The following is a 25,026-nucleotide window of genomic DNA, read 5'->3' as shown; positions in this document are numbered from 1 at the left end:
ATAAAGGGGCAACCTTTGTGGAGGTTGGTGTCAAAGGGGCAGGCGCTGTGAAGGTCACTGTTAAGGGAGCAGGGCACTGTGGAGGTCACTGTTAAGGGGATGGGTTCCTGTGGAGGTCACTTAAGGGGGAAGGTACTGTGGAGGTCACTAATAAAGGGGTGGCTGCTGTGGAGGTTACTGTTATTGACTTGGGGAACCGTGGAGGTCACTGTTTAAGGGGGAGGGGGACTGTGGAGGTCAATGTTAAGGCGGTGGGGTGCTGTAGACATCACTGCTAAGAGGGGCAGGCCACTGTGGAGGTCAATGATAAGGGGGTGGGGTACTGTGGAGGTCACTGTTAAAGGGTTGGGGCACTCTGGGGATCACTGTCCAAAATGTTGCTACCTTCAACTTGACAAGGGCTTAACATGTTCCCCTAGATCACCATAGGCCCACCAAGCTTCATCCAAGGTCCTCAAGGTCCCCACACACAAGAAGGACTCAACACTATATATGTAGAAAAGACATTCTTTACTGCAGTGTGACATCTTATGACGAGTGCTGTCAGATGCACATACCCAAGAGACATATACATTATATATATTTATATTTACACAATCATTCAGTCTTTACATTTTTTGCTTTTATTTTTTATTTTCTTACAAAAATAGGATTTGAACCACCGAAGGACGTTCTGAGCGCCGGAGAAATGTTGCCCTGCAACGGTCAACCAGCTCTGCCAGTGCCAAAGGGGTTAAATCTCAGTCGGCGTTCCTGTACTTTTCTGTATTAAGAGTCCGGTGTCTTTATATGCAGTCCATATAGCAGTGCTGCAGTAGTGATATAGTCTGTATATAACTAGAAGGAGTCGGGGGAGGGGATTTAGACATTTGCCACGGAAGCTCAGCATTAAGGGCAATTCAGGGCCAGTGGATTGGAGGTCGGTACATGCAGCAGAGACTAAGCAGGGTCAGGATCAGGTAGTGAGCGTGACTGAACTCCCCCTGTGAACTGGAATGTCCATGCCTTAAAGGGCAACTCTGTCCAAAGAGCAAAAAAATTCATTTTGTCGCTTAGGTCGGTCTAGATAATTGACACTCAAAATCCTTCTTAGCAGAGATCTTGTGATACAGAGATCTCAGCGGTTCTCCTGGCCTATATTATCAAGAACGTGACACCTCCATCTTCTGGAAAGACTTGTCAGGGACCGCCTCCTTCCTCTGCTTGAGAAAATACTCCCTCTGCTGGTCACACTGGGTACAGCAGAAGGAATAGCAATACAGACGTAGTTACTCAAGTATCTAGCAGGCCATAGCCCTGGTGAACGAGCACATGGTGGGACCTCACATAAGTAACATTGTGTGGGGTTATTCACAAATACATCCAGAGGTACACTTTAAAGGCTATGCACACCTTTGGGGGCAAATTTACGATTGCATTTTACTCATTTTGGGTTCACAATCATTTTCAACTGGTCCTTAGTATAAATTTTGAGTCCTTTTCTCTGTACAGCATTGAGATTCTCAAGTAGCAGGATCTGTATTTTTACTCTTTCCTAACAGCTCTTATGATCTTACTGGCAAAAAATGAAAGTGATTTGCACCGCTAGACAAACGGTTAACCCTTTGCGACAGAACAGCTAAATATTTTTTGGGGGGAAAAAAATTTTTTTTTGCTCAAAATTAGTACAATGCAACAATAAAAAGAAATTCTCCCAAAGGTGTACGTAGCCTTTAATATCTGGGTGCTCTCAATACGGCCCCCTATTATCTTGACCTTGATGGCTGAAGCTCTTTCTGTAACCATTGACCCTTTATTTGCTGGAAAACTACAAGTCCCAGTAGGTCAAAATCTGTGTCAGCCACAGGTTGCAGACCATATTCAATATACCTAAGGAAACAGCTTTCATAGCAATTACCTAATATGCCCCCATAACCAGAAATGGGGCTGCTGCAGGAATGTATGTAAAATAGGTCTGTAGGTGGCGCTAGAGAGACTGATTTCTTCCTTGCCGTTTAGTGTAAGGTGGATGTATGATCTGCAGACCTACCGGCTCCAGGTTTTCAGGAGCCCTAAGAGATTCTCAGTCCTTGGAGGCTTAGAGCCTATAAAGCTACGATAAATTAAACCCAACCGCCTCCTCCTTCTCTCCAATACCATAACACTGGTCCTATAGCAACACTGGAGAAGGTCAAGGCTTCCCCGACTCCGATCTTCTCCTCAAGGCATCTGTTTACACTGATCGGTTCATTCAATGGAAGCTTAAATAGTATATATGTATATATAGGAAGGGGTTAATGCTTTCTGCCCCCTTCTCGAAGGGCCCTAGGTCGGCACAAGGAAGTGGTGGAGACGGGGCGGAAGGTGCGGCTGCATTTTATCACAGTTTTTTGACTGTCCTGTATTGGGGACGAGAGGACCCCGTTCTGGCGTTTAGGATGTCCACGCTTTTTCGGCTGGAGCAGACCACATCGCGGATGAAGCTGGCGCAGTCCGAACACACCTCCTTCAGAGCGGAACCCTGAGCGTAGATGTGGGGGAACTGACTCTCTACATTCTTCAAGGACAGGCCGCTGCAGGACCTAGGCAGAAACGTAAAGGAGCAGAACATTAAGGCAATGGCGCGGCGCGGCGCCGATCACCTACGAAAATGTCTGTATTCTTGTCTGCAGGGGGCATTACTACAACAATGAAGATAAATAATCTAGAGATCATGCACAGGGCAAACAGCGGGTCCGCAATATGTGGCCACATTCACTTGAATGGGTCCGCAATCCGGAAGCAGGCATGGAACACTACGGAGTGCTTCCGTGGGGTTTCTCTCCGGCTTCCGCACCGCAAAAAAGTAGAACATATTGTATTTTTATACGGTGCGGACGGATCACGGACCTTTTCAAGTTGAATGGGTCTGCGGTAACCAGTACGGATGGGGCCAATTGCGGTTCCCAATGCACGGAACGGCCAGCACAAATTCATGTGCATGAGCCCTTAAGGGTTGACAACTCTTTCTCTCCTGAACCTAAAAAGTGCTCAGCACTGTTGTAAGTTCCCTTCCCACCGCTCCTCCTCATACAAACTGCGTTGCTCAGCAGGGGGCGACAGTGAGCGCAAGACAAAACTTCTCCCAAAAAATGTCTTGTGGTGTGTGGTGGGTTCTCCTTTAGGATCTATTCACACGCTGCAGATTTCACGGGATGCAATGGTGCAAGTGGCTGGATTTCTGCAAGAGCCGGAACGGAAGAGTTCCCAGAAATGTCTGCAACAAACCTACCGCAAGTGAATAGGCCCTTAAAGGGGTTCTCTGGGCTTTCCTACATGGATGACCTATATGTCATCAATATCAGATGGGTGGGCACGTGCTGTCTCCCCTCTCTCTTCCTGCTGTCTATAGGCTCCTCATACAGCGGACCCCCTATATATGTTACTCAATATAGGAGAGCCTGGAGAACCCCTTTAAAGCTAAGGACCTGCACCAGATACTCACTGGAAGGCGTCCCGCTTTTTGTGAGCGTGTCCATGCGTGCCGATTATTCCTTGGGGGCTCTCAAACCCCACACTGTAGACGGGAATGTGCCCAAACTTCTTGGCTGGAAGCTTCATCTGTAATTAGAGACACAATTGGAAAAAAAAGAGACAATGGACGCCGGACTAGGCGTAGCAGACCGCATACAGACCGCCAAGGCGCTGGATTATCACAAATGCCAGACAACTGATCTGGGGATTTCTGGGGGTCCAATCCCCTGGTCCCCCCGCCAGACAGCTGATCGTTCCAGTGTGCCACGGCTCCATCTATCACAGCGCCATACACTGCTTGGTGGTCGGAAAATGTACTGCAAGCTCAGCCTCATTCAGGTGGAGGATACAGTTTGAAGTGCATTTGCTGGACACTACACAGCGTACCGTAAAACCCTGTTTAGGCCGCATGCACACAACCCTGTCCATATTAAGGTCCACAAACCGCAGATCCGCAAAATACGGACAACTTCCATGAGCAACCGCATTTTTCTCACTCCATCACTATGACTATTCTTACAATACAGACAAGAATAGGACAAGTTGTGGAACGGACACACAAATGGGGACAGCACACAGAGGACATCCGTGTCCTGTCCTGACATTTTTAGGGGTCTGATTGCAATCTGCAAAAAATGTGGATCAGACATGGATACAAAATACGTCATGTGCATGAGGCCTTAAAGGGGTTTTCCAACTTTCTTTATACTGATGACCTATCCTCTGGGTAGGTCATTAGTATCTGATCAGCGGGGGTCCGACACCCAAGATCCCCACTAATCAGCAGCCTCCTCGCAGCTTATCAAGCACAGCGCCGCACATTGGATAGTGGCTGTGCTTGGTATTGCACTCAGCCCCATTCACTTGAATAACACTGAGCTGCACCTAGGCCACATAAAAGATGAATGTGACATCACTGGTCTAGGGTAAGCTGCAAAAAAAACGTGGCGCTACTGCGAGTGCCGCTGCCTTCTCAAACAGCTGATCGGCAGGGGTCCCGGGTGTCGGACCCCCACGATCATATATTGATGACCTATTCAGAGGAGGAGTCATCAGTATAAAGAAAAGTTGGAAAACCCCTTTAATGCTATGTAGACCACCTACATGCATCATGTATACAATGCGAACCACAGGAGGGCTGGGTATTGTAGTGCCACAGAAGCAGGACGGCCACCTGGAATCTTACCTTAACGCTACAGGAGCCACAAGTGGACCTAGAAATAGACAAAATGATTGGTAATATATTTTGCATTGGAAATATCTGGTATTCAAGGCTTTATAATGTATGAAATGTATCATCTATGATAGAAAATAAGGTTGTGTTCATGTATAAGGTAAATGGATGCCAATCTGTGATCACCATAGAGTGACATTGTAAAAAATAAAATATATATATATTATTTTTATTTTTTGCTGGGCTCTGCATGATGGAAAAGTGTAGCGTACCATGCTTTTGAATCCTTTTATCCCCAACGTATATGTTAACACAGCCTAAGGGTCCATTCACATGTCCGCAAGTGTTTTGCAGTCCGCACATGGCCGGCACGAAGATAGAAATGCCTGGCTGCAGAAAAGAATAGGACATGCTCTATCTTTTTTGTGGGGTGTGCTGTCCGCATCATTCGCGGCCTTATTGAAATGAATGGGTCCACACACCTTCCGCTAAATTGCGGAACGGATGTGGACGTGTGAATGGACCCTAAAAGATGTCAGAATCCAATGACGCAACAGTGACTGTCATTCTACAAGTTACCACTAGATGGCGCTGAAGAAGCGCAATATGAAATCATACTGTTGGGGAAAACATGGGGTCCGCTTCCCTTGTTCTGGCAATCGGGGGGCTTCCCACTGGTCCAGCGTTTCTCGCCTCTCCAGCGCATAGGCGACATGGCTGCAGGCCGGAATACCCCTTTAAACTTGGTAAGCCTGTTTCCTAACTACTATTCGTTGCTGTACGCCCGCAGTGACTGCAGCCCTCCTGCCCTCCAGGTAACAAGGCCCTGTAATAATCCCGCCGCTCACCTCTTACAGAACAGGCAATTGGCAGGCCAAGAGAACAAAGGGAATTTCGTCCGGCAACAGCAGCAAACCTAGGAATAAAGGATGAACGCCATGATGCTCGATCTACGAGACCCCTGCACCACTTGCTTGCGGATGCGATGCGTTTTTCACGCAGCCCCATTCACTTCTATTCTGCGTGAAAAACCGCAGACTATAGAACATGCTGCGTTTTTTTTTACGCAACGCGGAACTGATGTGTGAAAAACACCGCTCATGTACACAGAGCCATTGAAATGAATGGGTCCGGATTCAGTGCGGGCGTAATGCGTTTACATCAAGCATTGCGCCCGCACAGAAAACTCGCTCGTGTCAAAGGGGCCTTATACTGTGTGGAATTATAACCCCAGTCTACGTGAAGATGATGAGGGTTGCCCTCCATACCTTTCCTTTCTTTAGGTTGGTGTACAGCTCTTTGCTCGGCAGGAACTTCTCCATCTCTGCCTTCACGAGCACCCTGCGCACGTTTATAACCTCCTCTACTGTTAACGCCAGCGTGTCCACCGGGTGACTGAACTCCTGCAGAAAGGACACGACCACACGGGTGTAATGCAACCGTCATTCATATGGCCGCCCGAAGAAGCCACCACCAGAAAACTCACTGTTATACCAGGCACGATACCTTTCCCTTAGCGATGCTGATGCTTCATTCTGGAAGAAAAAGTGCTTGTAGTCCACATGCAAATGAGCCTTTAAGTGCACTGAGGGCGGGCCTAAGCCACTCTGTGCACCCTTGCTCCTTTTGCTTCCTTTGCCAGCCCCTCCCTCTCCTTGACTGACAGGGCAAAAGGAAAGGACGGGGCTGGCAGAGGAAGTAGGAGGAGCAATGGTGCACAGAGAGGCTTGGATCCGCCCTCAGTGCACTTAAAGGCTAATTTGCATATAGATTAAAACACTTATTTTTTTCCAGAATGGAGCAACAAATTACTAAGTGAAATGAATCATTACATTCAGCTGAGCCAGCCCTGCAAAGCATAAGGGGGTCATTTGCTAAAAGTTGCGAGACCCCATTTTGCAACTTTTTAAACGCCCGTGAAACTTCTGGGAAGTGGCATCGGCCCCAATAAATTAATTAACATTTACGCCCCTTCCCGGGGGTCAGTGATATTGGAAATCTAGTCCAGTCAGGGGCTGCAGCAGATTTCACTCCAGGGGCCCGGACCCGCGGAGGATGTGTCCGATTTATGAGGCCTGCACCTCGCCATAAATTAGGCGCTTCCTCCAGCAGCACAGGGGGAATCAAAGAGCATCGTAAATCGCCAGTCTTGATAAATGACCCCCGTTGTACCTGGTTTGGCAAGCAGTTTCCTGGTGACACCTTTATGTACTGGCGAGAAAACCGTGAGCGGTCCTCTTTAAGGACGGCTGCAGAGGACACTTACCAGCCATTGGTGTCGAGAGCTGCTGTCGGAGGTGGACTCTGGTTCTGTCCTCTCTTGCACTGAGCTGAGGGAGCTGCGGCTGGGTGAAGGGGATCCAGAGCTGGCATAGGCCGAGTAACCCACTGTAAGGGAAGGCTGACATTATGGCGACTGTACAGCGTGCGACAATCTATAGGGAGGGGACGGCAATCACTTACTCAGAGTCCGATGCAGAGGTCTGTGCGGGGTGTTCATGCTGCCAGATCGAGCCCGGGGCTCTGGTCTTTGTAGTTCTTCAGCCGCTTCTCTCAGCGGCCTGTGTCCCATCTCCGTCTGTAACTGTGCCAGGTCCTGCTCGGAGAACGAGCGGTCGCGTTTCAGAGGCAATGGAGCACTCGTCACCCGCCGCAGTTCAGAACCGGGGGAGTCATCGTCCTGAGTAAGAAGTGCATCGTCCTGAGTATTAGGGTGCATTCCCACGACCGTATGAATGGATCCGCATCTGTTCCGCAATTTTGCTGGAACGGGTGCAGACCGATTCATTTCAATGCAATCGCGGACAAAAATAGGCATTTTCTATATAGCGCTGGCCATATGGGGTCCGTAAAATGTGAAACGCACATGGCCGGCATCTGTGTTTTTCGGAACGATTGTTTTACGGTAAATGTAGCTTTATATTTCTGGGCTATATCCCTACTTTTCTAAATCCCACCTCCCCCTATATTACTTCATGGTAACATAGTTTATAAGGGCTCATTCACACGACTGTAGGTTGCCCATGCCCATACTGCAGACTGCAATCCGCGGGTCCGCAATATCCGGGCACCAGCAATGTAAATCTGGTATCACACCATTGGACTTGAATGGGTCCGCAATCCACAAGATACGGCGCGGTGCGGAATGGAGGCACTACGAAGTGCTTCCATGGGTTTTCGGGTCCGTGCCTCCACACTGCAAAAGATAAGACAAGACATGTCCCATCTTTTGCCATAAATTGCCAATCGTGGACTCCCTGACTCAAAAGGCCGATGCCTGTGTGGGCCGGAGCACGGCTGTGTGATTGAGCCCTAAGGCTGAAAAAAGACATCTGTTCAGCCTGTTATCCTGCAAGTTAATTCAGAAAAAGGCAAAAAAATGAAGTAGAAGCCAATTTTCCTCATTTTAGGAGGAAAAAAAAAAGTTATTTCCTGAATCCAATCAGTCAGAATAACTCCCTGGATCAATGACCTCTCCAGAAATCTAATAGCTATAACCCAGGGATGCTCAACCTGCGGCCCTCCAGCTGTTGTAAAACTACAACTCCCACCATCCCCTGCTGCAGGCTGATAGCTGTAGACTGTCTGGGAATGCTGGAAGTTGTAGTTTTGCAACAGCTGGAGGGCCGCAGGTTGAGCATGCCTTCTATAACCTATAAGCTGGGGTCCTGGGCTTGAATCCGACCTGGGACAACATCTGCATGGCGTTTGTATGTTCTCCCCGTGTCTGCGCGGCTTTCCTCCGGGTTCTCCGGTTTCCTCCTACACTTTAATAGGGAACTTAGGCCTCCTGCACACGAACGTGTGCTGCCCGTTGCCGTATTGCAGACCACATTTGCGGATCCGCAATACACGGGCGCTGTTCCGTGTGCATTCCGCATCACGGATGCGGACCCATTCTCTTCAATGGGTCTGCAAATCCGGAGATGCGGAATGGTGCGGAACGGAACCCTACGGAAGTACTTCCGTTCTGCAAAAAGATAGAAAATGTTCTCTCTCTTTTTTTTGCGGAACGGACAGATCGCGGACCCATTAAAGTGAATGGTTCCGCGATCCGCCGCGGGTGTTCGTGCATTGCGGCCCGCAGTTTGCACAGGGTGTGCAGGAGGCCTTAGATTGTGAGCCCCATTGGGGACAGCGCGTGCAGTTAATGTCTGTAAAGCGCTGCAGAATATATCACCGCTATATAAGGGAGTATAATAAATAAAATAAATATTATTACACTCCAGAAATACATCCAGGACCATCGTGATTTTACCCCGCTATTAAAAACGCACGTGTTGTCACCACAAGCGGGTTTTTACAGGTAAATAATACAGAAAAAAAAATGCAACAAAAACACATGGGCAATTACCGCATCTCAAAACTGTGGCAATGACGGTAAAACCGCGCAAGAATAAAACACCGTGGCGCACACGTCAGCGCTCCTAGAGTTTAAGTAAACTGCGTCAACATTTGGCGCATCTACTGCTGTAAAACGGCTTCTGCCCGACATTGACCTTTATGGCTGTCCTAGCTACCAACCTGAACAACCATTATATCTACGTAAAAAAGTGGACTCATTTCATAAACACGTGGCATTCCTTATCCTGTACTGATCTAGAGTCACAGCCTGTGTTATACTTCAGAGCTGCATTCACAATTCTGCTGGATGTCACTGGAAACGGTTAACGCTGTCCACGTTAAGACTGTCAGCAGCCACGTGCCTAAAGCTGGGCCTCAGGTAGGCAGGTATATGTATTGAATGGGTTAAGGGAAGAAAACCGACGCCAGACACGAGCTGATCTCCTGAGAACAAAAGGATCAGGCACTTGAAATCCAGCATGCCCGATCTTTATTTCCGCCGACATCAGCTGCCAGGGAAGAGTCAGGAGGCCACATGGACTCTTCATATTTCAGCCCGTTGTACAGGTCGCCCCATTTTCCAGTCTAAAGAATGGCGCGCTTATGTCTTTACTCTAAAATTCATTTGCTCGTACCTCAGACAGATTCATCTCTTCCATCTCTGCCAGCGTGGGGGCCTTGAGCAGGATACGGGGACGCGCCCGCGGTGCCGCAGTTTCCGGAACGGAGAGGTTAATACAAGATGTTGACTTCATATCGGTAGAATAGGCATCCACAATACAAGGGAGCGAGCCGAAGCCTAAGAGAGGGCATCACAGAAAGTCAGGAGGAAATACAGGGGCCGCTGGTCAGACGACGTCATATACCGTAGAGTCTACCGCTCCCCAGGGGCTGACTGTACGCTGCGTCACATTGTCATGCACTGTGTGGTGGCATTACTTGGGTGCTGCGAGCTCTCTGTGGCACTTTTGTGAGCATTATATCATCGTAATTGAAGTGCCTTTATGACACCTATTTGAGCACCGCAAGGAGGTATTATATGTGTCACCGCCACATGTGTGCCTTACGACACTTATTTGAGCACTGTATGGCAGTATTATTTGGGGAATGTTATTTGAGCGTTCTCTGTCACGGTTATATAAGAACTTTATGGCACTGTCATGTGCGTGCTCGCTGTGTGGTTATTTGGTGTGTCACTTTTATTTAATTGTTGTATGGGCGTTGTGTGGGGGTATTATTTGGCACTGTTATTAGGGCGCTGTGTGTCATTGTCATTTAAGTGCTTTGTGGCACTGTTATCTGGGCACTGTACCGCAGTATTATTTGAGCAGTTTCTGTCATTCTTATTTGAGAACTTTGTGGCACTCATTTCCTAATTCTCTGTATTATTTAAAGGGGTTTTCTCATCTGAGACAATGGGGGCATATCGCTAGGATAGGTCCCACCGCTGGGATCCGCACCTGGTGGCCGGAGGACCCCTGTCCGCCCATCACCAAGCACTCTCCCCGTGGAGGTGAATGGGAGCGCACCGCACATGACCGGCCACCGCTCCCATTCACTTCTATGGGCCTGACGGAACTAGCCGAGCCAGTCCCATAGAAATGAATGGAGCGCGTCTGCGCATGAGCAGTGGGCCATCCTCCACTTTCGGGGCTCCATTTAGAAGATAGGTGCGGGTCCCACCACTATCAAACAATGGGGGCAGATCCTAGCTATATGTCCCCATTGACTCAGATGAGACAGACCCTTTAAGCAATATGTGGCACTATTATTTGGGCATTATGCATTTTTTATGCCTCGTGGCACTGTATGTGGGGGTATTATTTAAGAGAATCATATAGGAGAATTATTGTGGTGCTATTATTTGAGCATTGTCATTGTTATTTAAGGGCTTCGGGGCACTTATTTGGGCACTATGAGGGGGTATTATTTTAGCACGATGTGCACCATTATCTAGGCATTCTAATATATGTATCTTAGCACTGTATGGGAGTATTATTTGAGCAATACGTATGAATTGCGCATTGTCTGTCATTGTTACTGAAAGGGGTTCTCCCATGATAGATGTAAATATGAGAATCAGACATCATATAGGACATGACGGCCTCTGTCTAACCAATGTAGACCCAGTCCTGCACCTCACATGGATCCAGAGATCTCCACATTCATTGCTCTGCTGGATTTATATCAAGCTGACAGCTCAGGGGCCGTATCCTTTCTTAAAGGGTGTGTCCTCTAGGCCTCCTGCACACAAACGTGTGCACCCCGTGGTCATGCTGCGGCCCGCAAATTGCAGGACACAATGCACGAACACCAACCGCGGGGCAGCCGCAGGGGATCACGGGCCCATTCACTTTAATGGGTCTGCGATCCGCCTGTTCCGCAAAAAGATAGGACATGTTCTATCTTTTTGCGGAACGGAAGTACGGGACGAAACCCCACAGAAGCACTCTGTAGTGCTTCCATGGGTTTCCGTTCCGCACCATTACGCATCTCCGGATTTGCGGACCCATTGAAGTGAATGGGTCCGCATCCATGATGCGGAACGCCCACGTAACGGCGCCCGTGTACTGCGGATCTGCAAATGCGGTCTGCAATACGGCCACAGAGCACACACGTTCGTGTGAAAGAGGCCTGAAGCTGTAGCTCTTTCCCTGTGACAGTTGTCTTACAGAAGACAGGACTGGTGACAGTTGAAAACTTAAACTGAGCGCGTGCGACCACCTCAAGGAATGGACATGAGGGTATTTACATCCAAATCAGGTGAACGGTGCAGGAATTACAGTAGAATAGTTTTTGCGGCACAACCCTTTGTAAGTGCTTGATGGCAGTGTTATTTGGGCACTTTGTGAGGGTGATGAGGGCCCCGTGTGTTTGGTCACGGTATAGTTCTGAATAACTTAACGTTTTAGCAGTTTTTTAAAATATTTTTTCCCCTTCTACAGATGACAAACCTTGAGCCAACGCCATCTGAGCCCAGTGCATTATGGGAGGTAATTATGATTTACCAAGTATAGAGGACCCCGTCATGAGCGTACGGGACCCTTCAGTACCGCACCTTTCTGTCCTCGTCTCTCCGTCTGCACAGGACGCAGTTTCGGTTCCTGCCTAATCTCCTCCAGAATCTTCTCGTGGAGACTTCTCTGTCTGAGGGGCAACGGGGGAAGAGTCCGCTGGGAAGCCTGCAGTGAATAGAAGCGCTCAGTTATTGGAACGTCCTCCTCCGCTCCAGGGATCACATACGAGCGTCTGCTTTACCGGCTTCAGAGGAGGACGAGATCTGATGAAGTCCAGGATTAATTCGTGTGCGTCTTTCTTCACCTTAGGAAGGAATGTCTCCCCCGACCTGCGGAACAGTAGATTCCTTCGTTACAATATATAAGCCTTATAAGGGTTGTCCAGAATTGAAAAACATGGCTGTTTTCTTCCAAAAACAGCACCCCCCCCCGTCCATGGGTTGCGTATGGTATTGCAGCTCTGCTCCACTGCAGCAAAATAAATGGGGCAGAGATGCAATACCGCTGACAACCTGCGGACAGGGGTGGGGCTATTATTTTTTTTTTAAAAAGCAGCCATATTTTTTTTCTAACCCCTTTAATTTAGGGCTATACAGTCAGATCGTCTGTGATAGATGCAAGGCTGTATTTTGGTAATCCTGTGATTTCAAATGTTGCTTTGTGGCCTGAGTTTTGAGGGGTTGTCCAGTTTAAACCCATCGTGATACATCCCATTATCAAAATTCTGAATTAATATGTGGGGGTCCTCTGTGGGGAATCCTCAGAGCGGTTACCAAGAGCGTTTCACAAAGAAAACCCGATAATATGGGTAATGCTTTATTTGCCCTGCGGGGGCGCTGTAGGAAGATTGAACGCCTGCTTTCCCCACAGATTACAGCTGATCACTTTCTGATCTGTTTAGTGTCAAGGGAGCGCTCTAACAATTAGGAGGCGAACACGCTGCGCAATCTCGATGCGGGCCTTAATTAAACTGACGGGGAACACACTGTTTAGAAAGTCTGCCTTGTTAACGGCTGCTTGGCATCCACAATACCAATACTGCGCGGCCATTACCAATGCAGACCGACTGAACAGCGAGGTCCTCGTTAGTTTAGTTAGGGCCTGCTGCAGCCTGTGCGTCTGCGTCACGACCATGCCGTGTGGTCGTACCCGCAGGGATCGTTCAGAGCAGGCATGCACAACCTGCGGCCCTCCAGCTGTTGTAAAACTACAACTCCCACAATGCCCTGCTGTAGGCTGTTCAGGCATGCTGGGAGTTGTAGTTTTGCAATAGCTGGAGGGCCGCAGGTTGAGCATGACTGGTTTAGAGTGTTGGGGGACTGAAAAAGCTGGATGACAGCATTTATAATGTAATCCATCATAGCCCATACACATTGGCGCACATTTACTATAGCGTTTGTGTCTGTTTTTAATCGAAAAAAACACTATTTTAGACAGTCTGCTTTTATTACTCGCATTTACTACTGAAAGTGCGCCTTGTTCGACTATTTTGAAGTTTGAAACTTTTTTTGCGCCTTTTTTTCGATTTCTGTAGGTGCACTTTTTTTTTCACGCATGAATTAGGAGCAAAAACAGTCAAATTTTTACTCCAGTCTAGGAGTGGTAAAGTGCGACTTTATTTTGCATTAAAAGTCGCACTTTCAGGGAGACAAGCGACTCTTCTCCGCACAGATGCGACTATTAAGGGCTAATGCACACGAACGTAAAGTCTCCGTGCCCGTATCGCTATTTGCGGTCCGCAGCAGCACGGGCGAGGAGCTCTTACCTTCGTGTGCATGAGCCCTAACTGAAAAATAACCACCAGGTCAGACTAAGGGTGTTCACGTGCACAGCCAAAACCATTTTTGCGCTCCACAAATTGCAAATCCCGCAAAAAATATGGATACCGGCTATGTGTGTTCTGCATTTTGCGAAATAGAACGTCCTGCCCTCTATAGAACCGTCCTATCCTTGTGTGCAAAACGGACAAGAATAGGACATGTTCTAATTTTTGCAGGGTTGCGGAACGGACATACGGATGCGGACAACACACAGTGTGCTGTCCGCATCTTTTGCAACTCCATTTTAAGTGAATGGTTCTGCATCCGACCAGCAAAAAATGCGGATCGGATGCGGACCAAAAATACGTTTGTGTGCATGAGCCCTAATAATAACATGTGTAGTCTAATTCAAGAAGTGCAGTGCGACTTTTAATAAATTCTCGGCAAAAGGGAGACAGACGAATCAAATACGGCGGTCAAATTTATACCTAAAAACAAGCGAGCTTGATAAATGTGCCCCATTGTGCCCCATGCATATACCAATGTGCGCCATTATAACTGTGTAGAAGGGACCACACATAAGTGGGGATCATTAACAAACATTTTATGCCAGTTTTTCATGTAAAAATAGCCCCTTTTTTTGAGAATTTTTAAACACTCATGCAACAAAATTTTGTCGCACGGGCATCTTTACGCCGTCCTCTCCAACGCAGGCGGAGACTTCGGCTCCGGTTTACTGAAAACAGGAATAACAGAGGAGTAAACACTACTGCCGTCAGGGGCTCCAGGAGCAGGGACTGCCAGGGGTGAACCTAATGTATCAAGAGAGGCGTGCTTCGCCATATGGCCTCTTTCACGCGAGCGGTACGGATGTGCGTTCAGGGTTTCAGTTTTTTCCTCGCTGGTGCAATCAGTTTTGATGCGTTTTTCAGTGCGTGGAAAAAACTGAAGACTTACAAATAGTGTTGAGCGAACTTGTGCTTTAAGTTCGGCGTCTAAAGTTCGGGTTATCGAAGAATCGCGTTATGGATTCCGCTATCACGGAACATAACGGAATTTAGAATCCATAACGGGATACTTCGATAACCTGAACTCGAACTTTAGACGCCGAACTTAAAAACACAAGTTCGCTCAACACTAGACAGGTTATATTTTTTTTTACGGAGCGACAGTGCGCTGTCCGCATCTTTTATGGCCCTATTGCGGCTCGGATGCGGACCAAAACAACGTTTGTGTGCATGAGGCCTAAACTGGATGAATACTCTGGCAGCGCAGGGAGGAAACAAAAAGCCAGTCTTTGTAAATGACCCTCAATAATTTGATCAATAATTTTGCAAAAATAAATAAAATAAATCTGCAATTTTGCCAACGATTTGCGGAAATCCCAGCAAAATACCGCAACAAATTCACACAGTGCTGGCTGACATAAGACGACGGGGCAGCTCGTGGAGTACTCACCATGACCTTGCGCAGTTTGTAATTTCGTGCCCTGATGTCCTCCATAAGCATCTCAAATGGAGTGAGCTGGTACTCGGTGGGCAAAGAGTTAAACGTCTTCTCCCGCACCTTCTTCAGCTGCACCCCATGTCGCAGATCTCTCATCAGCTGCACCCACAAACGCGCCTGCAGAGCACAAGACACCAGGTGTGAGAGACACAGTAGAGCACGCACCGCCATGCCGGGCGCACACACGACACAGAACAGGCAGGCGAACACACAGCGACGGCAGAACATGGCGATGCACACGGCTGCAGCACTCACAGAAGGGGAACACAGGTGCCTCACTCGGAACATCTCAGGGATTAGTGCCTCCAGCTGGTCCCATGTGCAGGAGCTTGCACTTCTGACTATGAGGACATGGGGTGGGATGCTAGCAGATCCGGTCTTTTCATGCCGTATTCACACAGTGCTGGAATACTGCGCGCGCGCGCGCGCCCCCCCCCCCCCCCCCCCAAATCACAACTGCATAATGTGAACACAGCCGTTTGGCCCAGGAAGCAGGGACGTCTCCCTTCCCATTTCATCCATATGACCTGTCCCATCAAAGGTAGGAAAAGCGTGTCTTCAAATGCTTCACTGTAAGGGCTCATTCACACGATTGTAGCGGAACAGGTGCGGATCCGTTCATTTTAACAGGGCCGCAAAAGATGCGGACGGCACACCGCGTGCTGTCCGCATCCCTTGTTCCGTTCTGTGGCCCCGCAAAAAAAAACCACAGAGCGTGTCCTATTGATGTCCGCAATAGGCATATCTATAACGGGCTGCCCGTTCCCTATCCGCAAGTTGCGGTAAGCAGATGGGCGGCATCCGTGTTTTGCGGATCTGCAAAACACGAAGCGGTCGTCTGAATGCGCCCTAAAGATGCAGCCACAAAGAACAGAAAAAAATCTTTTGCAGGTTTCACCATAAATTCTGCAAATCTGCTGCAGATTTTCTTGCTAATTTACGCTGCGTTTGCAGTGTCTGTTCATGCATATGCAATGGGCACCATGCCACAATGGACGTCGGGTCGGTTATACGAGATTCAATGCGTTATTTCATACTGACGCATCTAGTTAAAAAAAAATATAATACTATACCATATATATATATATATATAATTATTATTATTTATTTATTCTTTTACTTGGGATCCCATGGGCGACATATGCTTAAACAGTGATATACGGGGTATACTTTGGCGCTGCAAATGGTGTGTGAATAGGGCTTCAGGCTACGGTCGCACAAAGCCGACCCACTGCTGCCTCCCAAAATGTGCATAATAATACACGACCATCTTGCCAGGTTTGTTCTGGGATATAAATATGCACAAAAGCAAGGCTTGTGGGCGCCCTGGGTGCTAATGGGAGAACACCTATGGAAACCGGAGGTAGACTGTGGTCTGCTGCTGGGGTCCCCCCTTTAATATTTGTCCTTCCTTCTCACCCAATCTGTGTTCTGCAGGTTCACAAGTCCGTCCGGTTCTTCCTTCTCCACCGTCATCTTCATCAGCATCTAGGGAACCAAAATCAATGTGTCATGTGGGATGCGAGGGGCGCATTGTCGGCCACTGGCCATGTCGGACCCTGCTCTCACCTCTTTGGCTTCCCATATTTTTTGGAGAAAAGCTTGAAGTTCTAAAGTCTCTGCAAACAGGGCTCTGCATACCGCCTGGTAGTGGACTGGCGCCTCCTGGGGCTCGGGCAGACGGGATGCACAGAAGCGCAGGACTGCTGACAGACTCCGCACCACTTTTGGAGGACCTTCTTCATCTTCATCCTCTGTCCCTTCATAGCCCTCGTCTGTCAGGACGCCCTCGGAGTCGCTGGCAGCCATGAGTTCGATGAGCTGCTCCAATTCGGGACTGAGCATTCTCTCCTCGCTCTCATCCAGCCCCCAGTCCAGTGCCCGGTATATGGCAAAGCCCAGACATTGCACCATCTGCTGAGGTAAGGAGGAGACAGGACGCGTGGTTATCATCAGTATCTGTATTTCTTGTCTTACTCCACAATATCGTACCCCCTGGACCCTTACCGCTGAGTTTTGTCTGCCCACATCTTCCCTTCTCCATGGTCTTTTGCCCTCCTTCTCCCCAATGACTTTCTGTCTGTCCATGCAACAGGCTCAATAGCGGTGGTCACTGGTCCGTCTTCTATGCCGCAGTCTAAGCTTTTCTGTATCTGAGCCAAAAATTCTGTTTGCTGCCCTAACCCTGTACCTAAATACTGTCTCTGGTCCTGACCTTGGCCTTGTTCCTTGTGTTTCACCCTTGGGATTTTACATCTGGCACATTCTCGCCTGTGGCTCCCTTCCCGACTACTCTCCTGTCACATTTTGACCGCCCTTGTGATGACAACCCCTGGACTATGCTGCTAATGCTGCCAATCTGTGACTGCATCGGAGACCACGAACTGGGGATCGTCCTTAAGAAAAATCCATAGGGGTTACTGGTGAAAACGCACTGGACTTAGGCCTCATGCACATGACCGTTCTGTTTTTTGCGGTACGCCAATTGCGGACCCGCAAAACATGGAAACCGCCCGTTTGCCTTCCGCAATTTGCGTAACGGAACAGGCGGCCCATTATAGAAATACCTAGGACATGTTTTTTGTTTTTTTTGCGGGGCCACAGAATGGAGCAACCATTGAAGTGAATAGGTCTGCACCCGAGCCGCAAAAACTGTAGCTCGGATGCGGACCAGAACAACGGTCGTGTGCGTGAGGCCTTACAGCGTGAGTATTCGGCAGCTCCCGTCCTGACCTTCCAGCATTGCCGGGGTCGCGTAGCATTATATTGATTTATGATGCTGATGCTATGTAACTAGTGTTGAGCGAACTTGTGTTTTAAGTTCGGCGTCTAAAGTTCGAGTTCAGGTTATCGAAGTATCATGTTATGGATTCTAAATTCCGTTATGGTCCGTGGTAGCGGAATCCATAACGGGATACTTCGATCACCCGAACCCGAACTTTAGACGCCGAACTTAAAACACAAGTTCGCTCAACACTATATGTAACCCTTAGGCCTCTTTCACACGGGCGTCATGTTTTTTGCCCGGATAAGAGGCGGGTGCGTTGCGGGAAAATGCGCGATTTTTCCGCGCGAGTGCAAAACATTGTCATGCGTTTTGCACTCGCGTGAGAAAAATCACGCATGTTTGGTACCCAGACCCGAACTTCTTCACAGAAGTTCGGGCTTGGGATTGATGTTCTGAAGATTGTATTATTTTCCCTTATAACATGGTTATAAGGGAAAATAATAGCATTCTGAATACAGAATGCTTAGTATAATAGCGCTGGAAGGGTTAAAAATAATAAAAAAAAGTTAACTCACCTTCTCCTCTTGTTCGCGCAGATGCCACTCTGTTCTTTAGCTGTGGGCTGAATGACCTGAGGTGACGTCAGATCACATGCTCCAATCACATGGTCCATCACCATGGTGATGGAGCATGTGATCTGACGTCATCAAAGGTCCTTCAGCCCACAGCTAAAGAACAGACCGGCCTCTACGCGAACAAGAGGAGAAGGTGAGTTAACTTTTTTATTATTTTTAACCCTTCCAGCACTATTATACTAAGCATTCTGTATTCAGAATGCTATTATTTTCCCTTATAACCATGTTATAAGGGAAAATAATACAGTGAATAGACTGTCACCTAGAACCCATGCGTGAAAATCGCACCGCATCCGCACTTGCTTGCGGATGCATGCGATTTTCACGCAACCCCATTCATTTCTATAGGGCCTGCATTACGTGAAAAACGCACAAAGAGGAGCATGCTGCGATTTTCACGCAACGCACAAGTGATGCGTGAAAATCACCGCTCGTGTGCACAGCCCCATAGAAATGAATGGGTCAGGATTCAGTGCGGGTGCAATGCGTTCACCGCACGCATCGCACCCGCACGGAAAACTCGCCCGTGTGAAAGGGGCCTTACAGTTCTGAAATGTATTGGATAACACTGACATAATGCTGTCAGTAAAAGGGCCTGAGTCTCTACACCCAAGTCTAACCAGTGCTAAATGGATTATGGCTCGGAGAACCCACACTGTCAGTCTGTGAGCCTAACCGATAAACCCATGTCTGACCAATGCATAACCTGGGGTCAGGCGCCGAATAGACCCAGGGCAGTTCGGTGCACCCTATAGACGAGTCCCTGTACATCTACAGGAAACCATCTCCTCTCCTAAACTGATTGCAGCAGCCACAACTGGAGCAAAGTCATTAACAGCTGCCCTACATTACAGGTCCACCACGGCCTACATCCTAGAAATTGCTCTGGATGATTGATTTCCAAAAATAACATTAGGATTTTTGCATTTTATTATATATTTAAAGGGCACCTGTCGGCAGATCTGTCCCTATGACACCGGCTGACCTGTTACATGTGCGCTGGGCGGCTGAAGGCATCTGTGTTGGTCCCATGTTCATATGTGCCCGCATTGCTGAGAAAATGATGGTTTAATATATGCAAATGAGCTTCTAGGAGCAACGGGGGCGTTGCCGTTACACCCAGAGGCTCTGCTCGCTCTGTACCTGCTGCGCCCTCTGCAAGTTTATACTGCCTGCTCCTGTCAATCAAAGTGAAGAGGGCGCGGCAGTTGCAGAGAGAGCACAGCCTCTAGGTGTAACGGCACCGCCCCCGTTGCTCCTAGAGCAGGCATCTCAAACTGCGGCCCTCCAGCTGTTGTAAAACTACAACTCCCACAATGCCCTGCTGTAGGCTGATACCTGTAGGCTGTCCGGGCATGATGGGAGTTGTAATTTTGCAACAGCTGGAGGGCCGGAGTTTGAGATGCCTGTCCTAGAGGCTCTTTTTCTCAGCAATGCGGGCACATAGGAACACTGGACCAACACAGATGCCTTCAGCTGCCCAGCGCACATGTAACAGGTCAGTGTCATAGGGACAAATCTGCTGCCTTGCTGTAGACCAGGGATCAGCAACCTCCCAGCAGGCAAACTTGCTTGGCTGTTCTCTGAAGGAGCATGCTGGGAGTTGTAGTTTCACAGCAGCTGGAGTGCCGAAGGTTGCTGACCCCTGCTCTAGGCAAATGATGAATGCCTCTGAAGTAGCACTACTATTCCCAACATGTTCAGAGACGATGGCAGGGAAAAGAAGGAAGGATCGGGCATGTTGGATTTCAACATGGCTGATCTTTTTCTTATCACAGGTGCCAAGCAGGGTTGTCTGGCAGACGCTCGCCACTGAGAACACATGCACGCTTGGCCGAGATGAGCATGCATGTGTATGGCGGATTGGGAAGAATATTTGTTGGCTGTGTGAAGGTGCTACTGAGGGTGTATGAGAAGCTTTGGCTCCATCTATAAAAGAATATCACGTGTACTGTAACTAGGGCATGGCCGGCTGTGAATTATGGGACATTCTCACCACCATGCAATTATCCCATTATGAACGCAATGCTAATTACACCAAATAAGCGTGCCATTACACTGCCGACACTGGCAGGTCGAGAACAGAGTAAGGCTTGGGGAATCTGAGGTCGGGAGCTTCTGTAGCACAGCACTTGGCCATACACCATTTATAAGATGTGTTTAAAGGGATTAGAAAAACATGGTTGCTTACTTAGCGAACACACCCGTCCGCTTCAGGTAAGACAGTCCTGAGCAAAAGTTTAAGACCACTTGAAAAATGGCAAAAAATCCTATTCAGCATGGCTGGATCTTAACAAGGTTCCAAGTAGAGCTTCACCATGCAACAAGAAGAAATGGGAGTGAGACCAAACATTTTTTCAGCATTCAATTTAATGAAAACAACGAATAAACTGAAACAGGCTGTTTTTCAGCTGATCCATAGTTTAGGATCACATGCCTTTAAAAGGCCAAATCTGTGCAAAGATGTGGATTCATTGTCATTCTATGTCAGGTAGTCACACGTTGTGATGGCAAAGGCAAAGAAACTCTCCCTTTTTGAACGTGGTCGGGTTGTTGAACTGCATAAGCAGGGTCTCTCACAGCGCGCCATCGCTGCTGAGGTGGGACGCAGTAAGACAGTCATTTGGAATTTCTTAAATGATCCTGAGGGTTATGGAACAAAAAAGTCAAGTGGAAGACCCAAAAGCATTTCATCAGTACTGAGCTGGAGGATCCAATTGGCTGTCCGTCAAGACACTGGACGATCCTCGACCCAAATTAAGGCCCTTACTGGTGCTGACTGCAGCCCCATAACCATCAGACGGCATCTGAGACTGAAGGGCTTCAAAAACAAAAAACGTCTTCAAAGACCTCGTCTCCTTGAAGGCCACAGAACTGCTCGTTTGGACTTTGCAAGAGAGCCCCAAACATGGGACATTCAAAGGTGGAAAAAAGTTTTATTCTTTGATGAGAAAAAATTTAACCTTGATGGTCCTGATGGTTTCCAACGTTACTGGCATGACCAGCAGTTCCCACCTGAGATGTTTTCTACGCGCCACAGTGGAGGGGGCGCCATAATGGTCTGGGGTGCTTTTTCCTTCAGTGGAACAATGAAGCTTCAGGAAGTGCAGGGGCGTCAAACGGCCGCTGGCCATGTCCAGATGTTGCAGAGAGCATTCCTCATGACTGAGGGCCCTCGTCTGTGTGGTAACGACTGGGTTTTTCAACAGGACAACGCTACAGTACACAATGCCCGCAGGACAAGGGACTTCTTCCAGGAGAATAACATTACTCTTTTGGCCCATCCTGCGTGTTCCCCTGATCTAAATCCAATTGAGAACCTTCGGGATGGATGGCAAGGGAAGTTTACAAAAATGGACAACAGTTCCAGACAGTAGATGGCCTTCGTGCGGCCGTCTTCACCACTTGGAGAAATGTTCCCACTCACCTCATGGAAACGCTTCCATCAAGCATGCCGAAACAATAGCGGCGGAGCTACTCATTACTGAGTTCATGTTTGGAAGTTGGATTTCTGTTTTGGGGGGGTTTAGTTCTTTTTTGGGGTGTGGTCCTAAACTTTTGATCAGCTGAAAAACAGCCTGTTTCAGTTTATTCATTGTTTTCATTAAATTGAATGCTCAAAAAATGTTTTGTCTCACTCCCATTTCTTCTTGTTGCATGGTGAAGCTCTACTTGGAACCTTGTTAAGATCCAGCCATGCTAAATATGATTTTTTTGCCATTTTTCAAGTGGTCTTAAACTTTTGATCAGGACTGTATTTGCATACGCTGCAGTACCACACCCAACCTGCGGACAGGTGTGGCACTGTTTGTTCAAAGTTAGCAGCAATGTTTTTTTGTTTTTTATTTCTAATCTTGGACAATCTCTTAAAGGGGTGGTGTCATCTCAGACATTGGTGACATATCGTTAGAACGTCAGGTGCCGTTCCCACCTGTGAACAGGCCCCCAAAGGAAAGGTGAGTATAGCGCGCTCTCCGTTTAATTCTATGGGAGTTCCGATAATGGCCGAGCGAGCGCACTCAGTGCGTGAATGGAGAACGCACCGTGCATGCACGGCCACCCCTCCATTACCTCTAAGGGCTCATGCACACAACCGTAACAAAAACGGATGACGTCCGTGTGCATTGCATATTTTGCACAACGGAACAGCTGGCCCCTAATAGAACAGTCGTCCTATCCTTGTCCGTAATGCGGACAATAGAACATGCACACGTAGTAACTTCCGTTTTTTTTTTTGCGGACACATTAAAATGAATGGTTCTGCATACGGTCCGCAAAAAAATAAAATAAATAGATTGGACACGGAAAGAAAATACGTTTGTGTGCATGAGGCCTAAGGGAGAGCCTGAAATAGCCGAGAGAGTAGTCGACTGTTATCGGAACACCCATAGAGGTGAATGGAGGGTGGCCGCGCTTGCGGGGGAAGGGGGGCCTGTTCCGGAGATAGGAGTGGGTCCGACCCCGGGACCTGCTTCTCTCTGACAGTGGTGGCATATCCTAGCAATATACCACCAATGTCTGAGATGAGACAACCCCTTTTAAAGGGACTCTTGAGTTAGGAGGAGCGAACCAGAGGTTTTCAGGTTCGGATCCGTTATGCGGCTCATAGACTTCTATTGTGACGGAATGCAAATCGGAATGCCTCTTAAAGGCTTCCGTGGTGCGTGCCGTCGGAGAATTCCGTTATATTCCGTGATAACAGAATCTATGACGGAATTCCACCAGAACCTGAAAACCGACCTACTCTTGAGCTATTAGTTGCCAACAGTCCTGAATTTGCAGGGACTTTCTCTAATTCTCAGACACAGTCCTAGCAAATTAGTGATGTCCCAGACTGGAAATGGGTGTGGCCTGTGTAAGCCCTGCCCATAAGAGGGTGTTGACACTGGTTTGCCGATTCCCAGCGTGGGGCTTACATGGCCCTAAATTACAAACTGCATTGTTAGGTATGCAGACCCCATTATGAGTCAAGAGTAAGCACGTCGGACCCCCTTTTTGAGACGAGGGGGTCCATCATACAACTCTGGATCCGTCGCAGCCTCAAGGCTTTCATTGTGAATGGAAGCCGTGACCCCGGAGAGGACATATTAGGAAGCCGTGACCCCGGAGAGGACATATTAGGAAGCCGTGACCCCGGAGAGGACATATTAGGAAGCCGTGACCCCGGAGAGGACATATTAGGAAGCCGTGACCCCGGAGAGGACATATTAGGAAGCCGTGACCCCGGAGAGGACATATTACTACACAGACCTACAGGACTCGCAATTGCCACACGTGGCCGTGTATGTTACCTGATCCGGGCGCAGTTCTTACCTGTGTCTCCGTGAGTGATGAAAGGGGGGCATTCCCGGTAGTCCCTGGGGATAGAGAAGAGCTCAGATTATTTCACATGACCTTCTACATCACAAGCGGAGATGTGTACTTGATATAGGACCACTGGTGTGTAGGAAAAATTTGGGCTTAAAAAAAATAAAAGGTGTGAAAATTTAGAGTGACTAATGTCAGGATGAAGCTGCTAAAGCCTGCTCTTTTATGTCGTTGATGCAATGAAATGGTTAATCCTTGGGCCGGTGCCAGCAGGGTGTGTACCCAGATAATGAGCTGTAAAGAAGGTAACAGGACGCTCCGACGCCTTCTCTGAATTCACTTGTTTGCATTGTATTCCGCGTCCAACACAACGGATTCCCGGAGACAAAGCTCAACAGAAGCCGAATGCAGAGCGTGAAGCCTGCACCCCGCTGACCACCATAGTGACGGCCTGTAGGGACTCCGCACTCTATAGGATAGCTGATCCCACCCGGGCCGCCCATATACTCTTATGTGGCTGAAGAGCCTTTGAACACATCCTTCCCACGGGCGCCATGGTGTAACTGCACGTCATGGATTAGATTGCATTAAAGGGGGGGTCCATGATTAGTATAAAAATATGAAATGCGTACATAACCTAGTACATGACGGCCTCTTTCTAACAAAGCTAGAACCAGCCCTGTACCTCACATGGATCCAGAGATCTCCCCCAGTGATTGCTGGCAGCTCAGGGAGCGTGTCCTTTTTGCTGCAGCTTTCCCCCTTTAACTGTTACAGCTTCTAACAGTAGATAAGGCTGGTGGCAGTGGAAGATTTAAACTGAGCATGCGCGACCACCTCAGCGAGGCGGACAGAGAGAAATAACAAACATGCAATTATAAAAGTATTTAGATCCAGGTGCTGGTTTGAAAAATGTAGAATACTTCTCATGGGACAACCCTATAATGAAACCAGCTCCTCCCCCCCCCCCCCCCCCCCCCCAAAAAAAAATGCCCAGGCCCCTCGTCGTTCTGGATCCCTGCAAGGCCGCCGCTGAATCTCTGATCAAAACATCCGGCCTGCT

The 25,026-nt window shown here is 48.3% G+C and overlaps 1 protein-coding gene across 1 annotated transcript in view; it reads right to left on the bottom strand.

The window, feature by feature from the left end:
• Positions 1–487: 487 nt before the first annotated feature.
• Positions 488–25,026, bottom strand: part of SPIRE2 (spire type actin nucleation factor 2) — a 45,449-nt gene continuing 20,910 nt past the window's right edge. The window contains 15 exon segments of the mRNA XM_044270177.1: positions 488–2,561; positions 3,464–3,579; positions 4,679–4,706; positions 5,515–5,582; positions 5,935–6,069; positions 6,933–7,054; positions 7,130–7,346; positions 9,646–9,809; positions 12,069–12,192; positions 12,269–12,337; positions 12,339–12,356; positions 15,246–15,410; positions 16,713–16,781; positions 16,863–17,210; positions 23,970–24,013. Of these exon segments, the coding sequence (XP_044126112.1) occupies positions 2,360–2,561; positions 3,464–3,579; positions 4,679–4,706; positions 5,515–5,582; positions 5,935–6,069; positions 6,933–7,054; positions 7,130–7,346; positions 9,646–9,809; positions 12,069–12,192; positions 12,269–12,337; positions 12,339–12,356; positions 15,246–15,410; positions 16,713–16,781; positions 16,863–17,210; positions 23,970–24,013 (1,889 nt within the window). The 3' untranslated portion in view covers positions 488–2,359.

This window comes from Bufo gargarizans, chromosome 10 (assembly GCF_014858855.1).
Source record: "Bufo gargarizans isolate SCDJY-AF-19 chromosome 10, ASM1485885v1, whole genome shotgun sequence".
In the NCBI taxonomy this organism is placed as follows: domain Eukaryota; kingdom Metazoa; phylum Chordata; class Amphibia; order Anura; family Bufonidae; genus Bufo; species Bufo gargarizans.
This window is presented reverse-complemented; position numbering and strand designations above follow the sequence as displayed.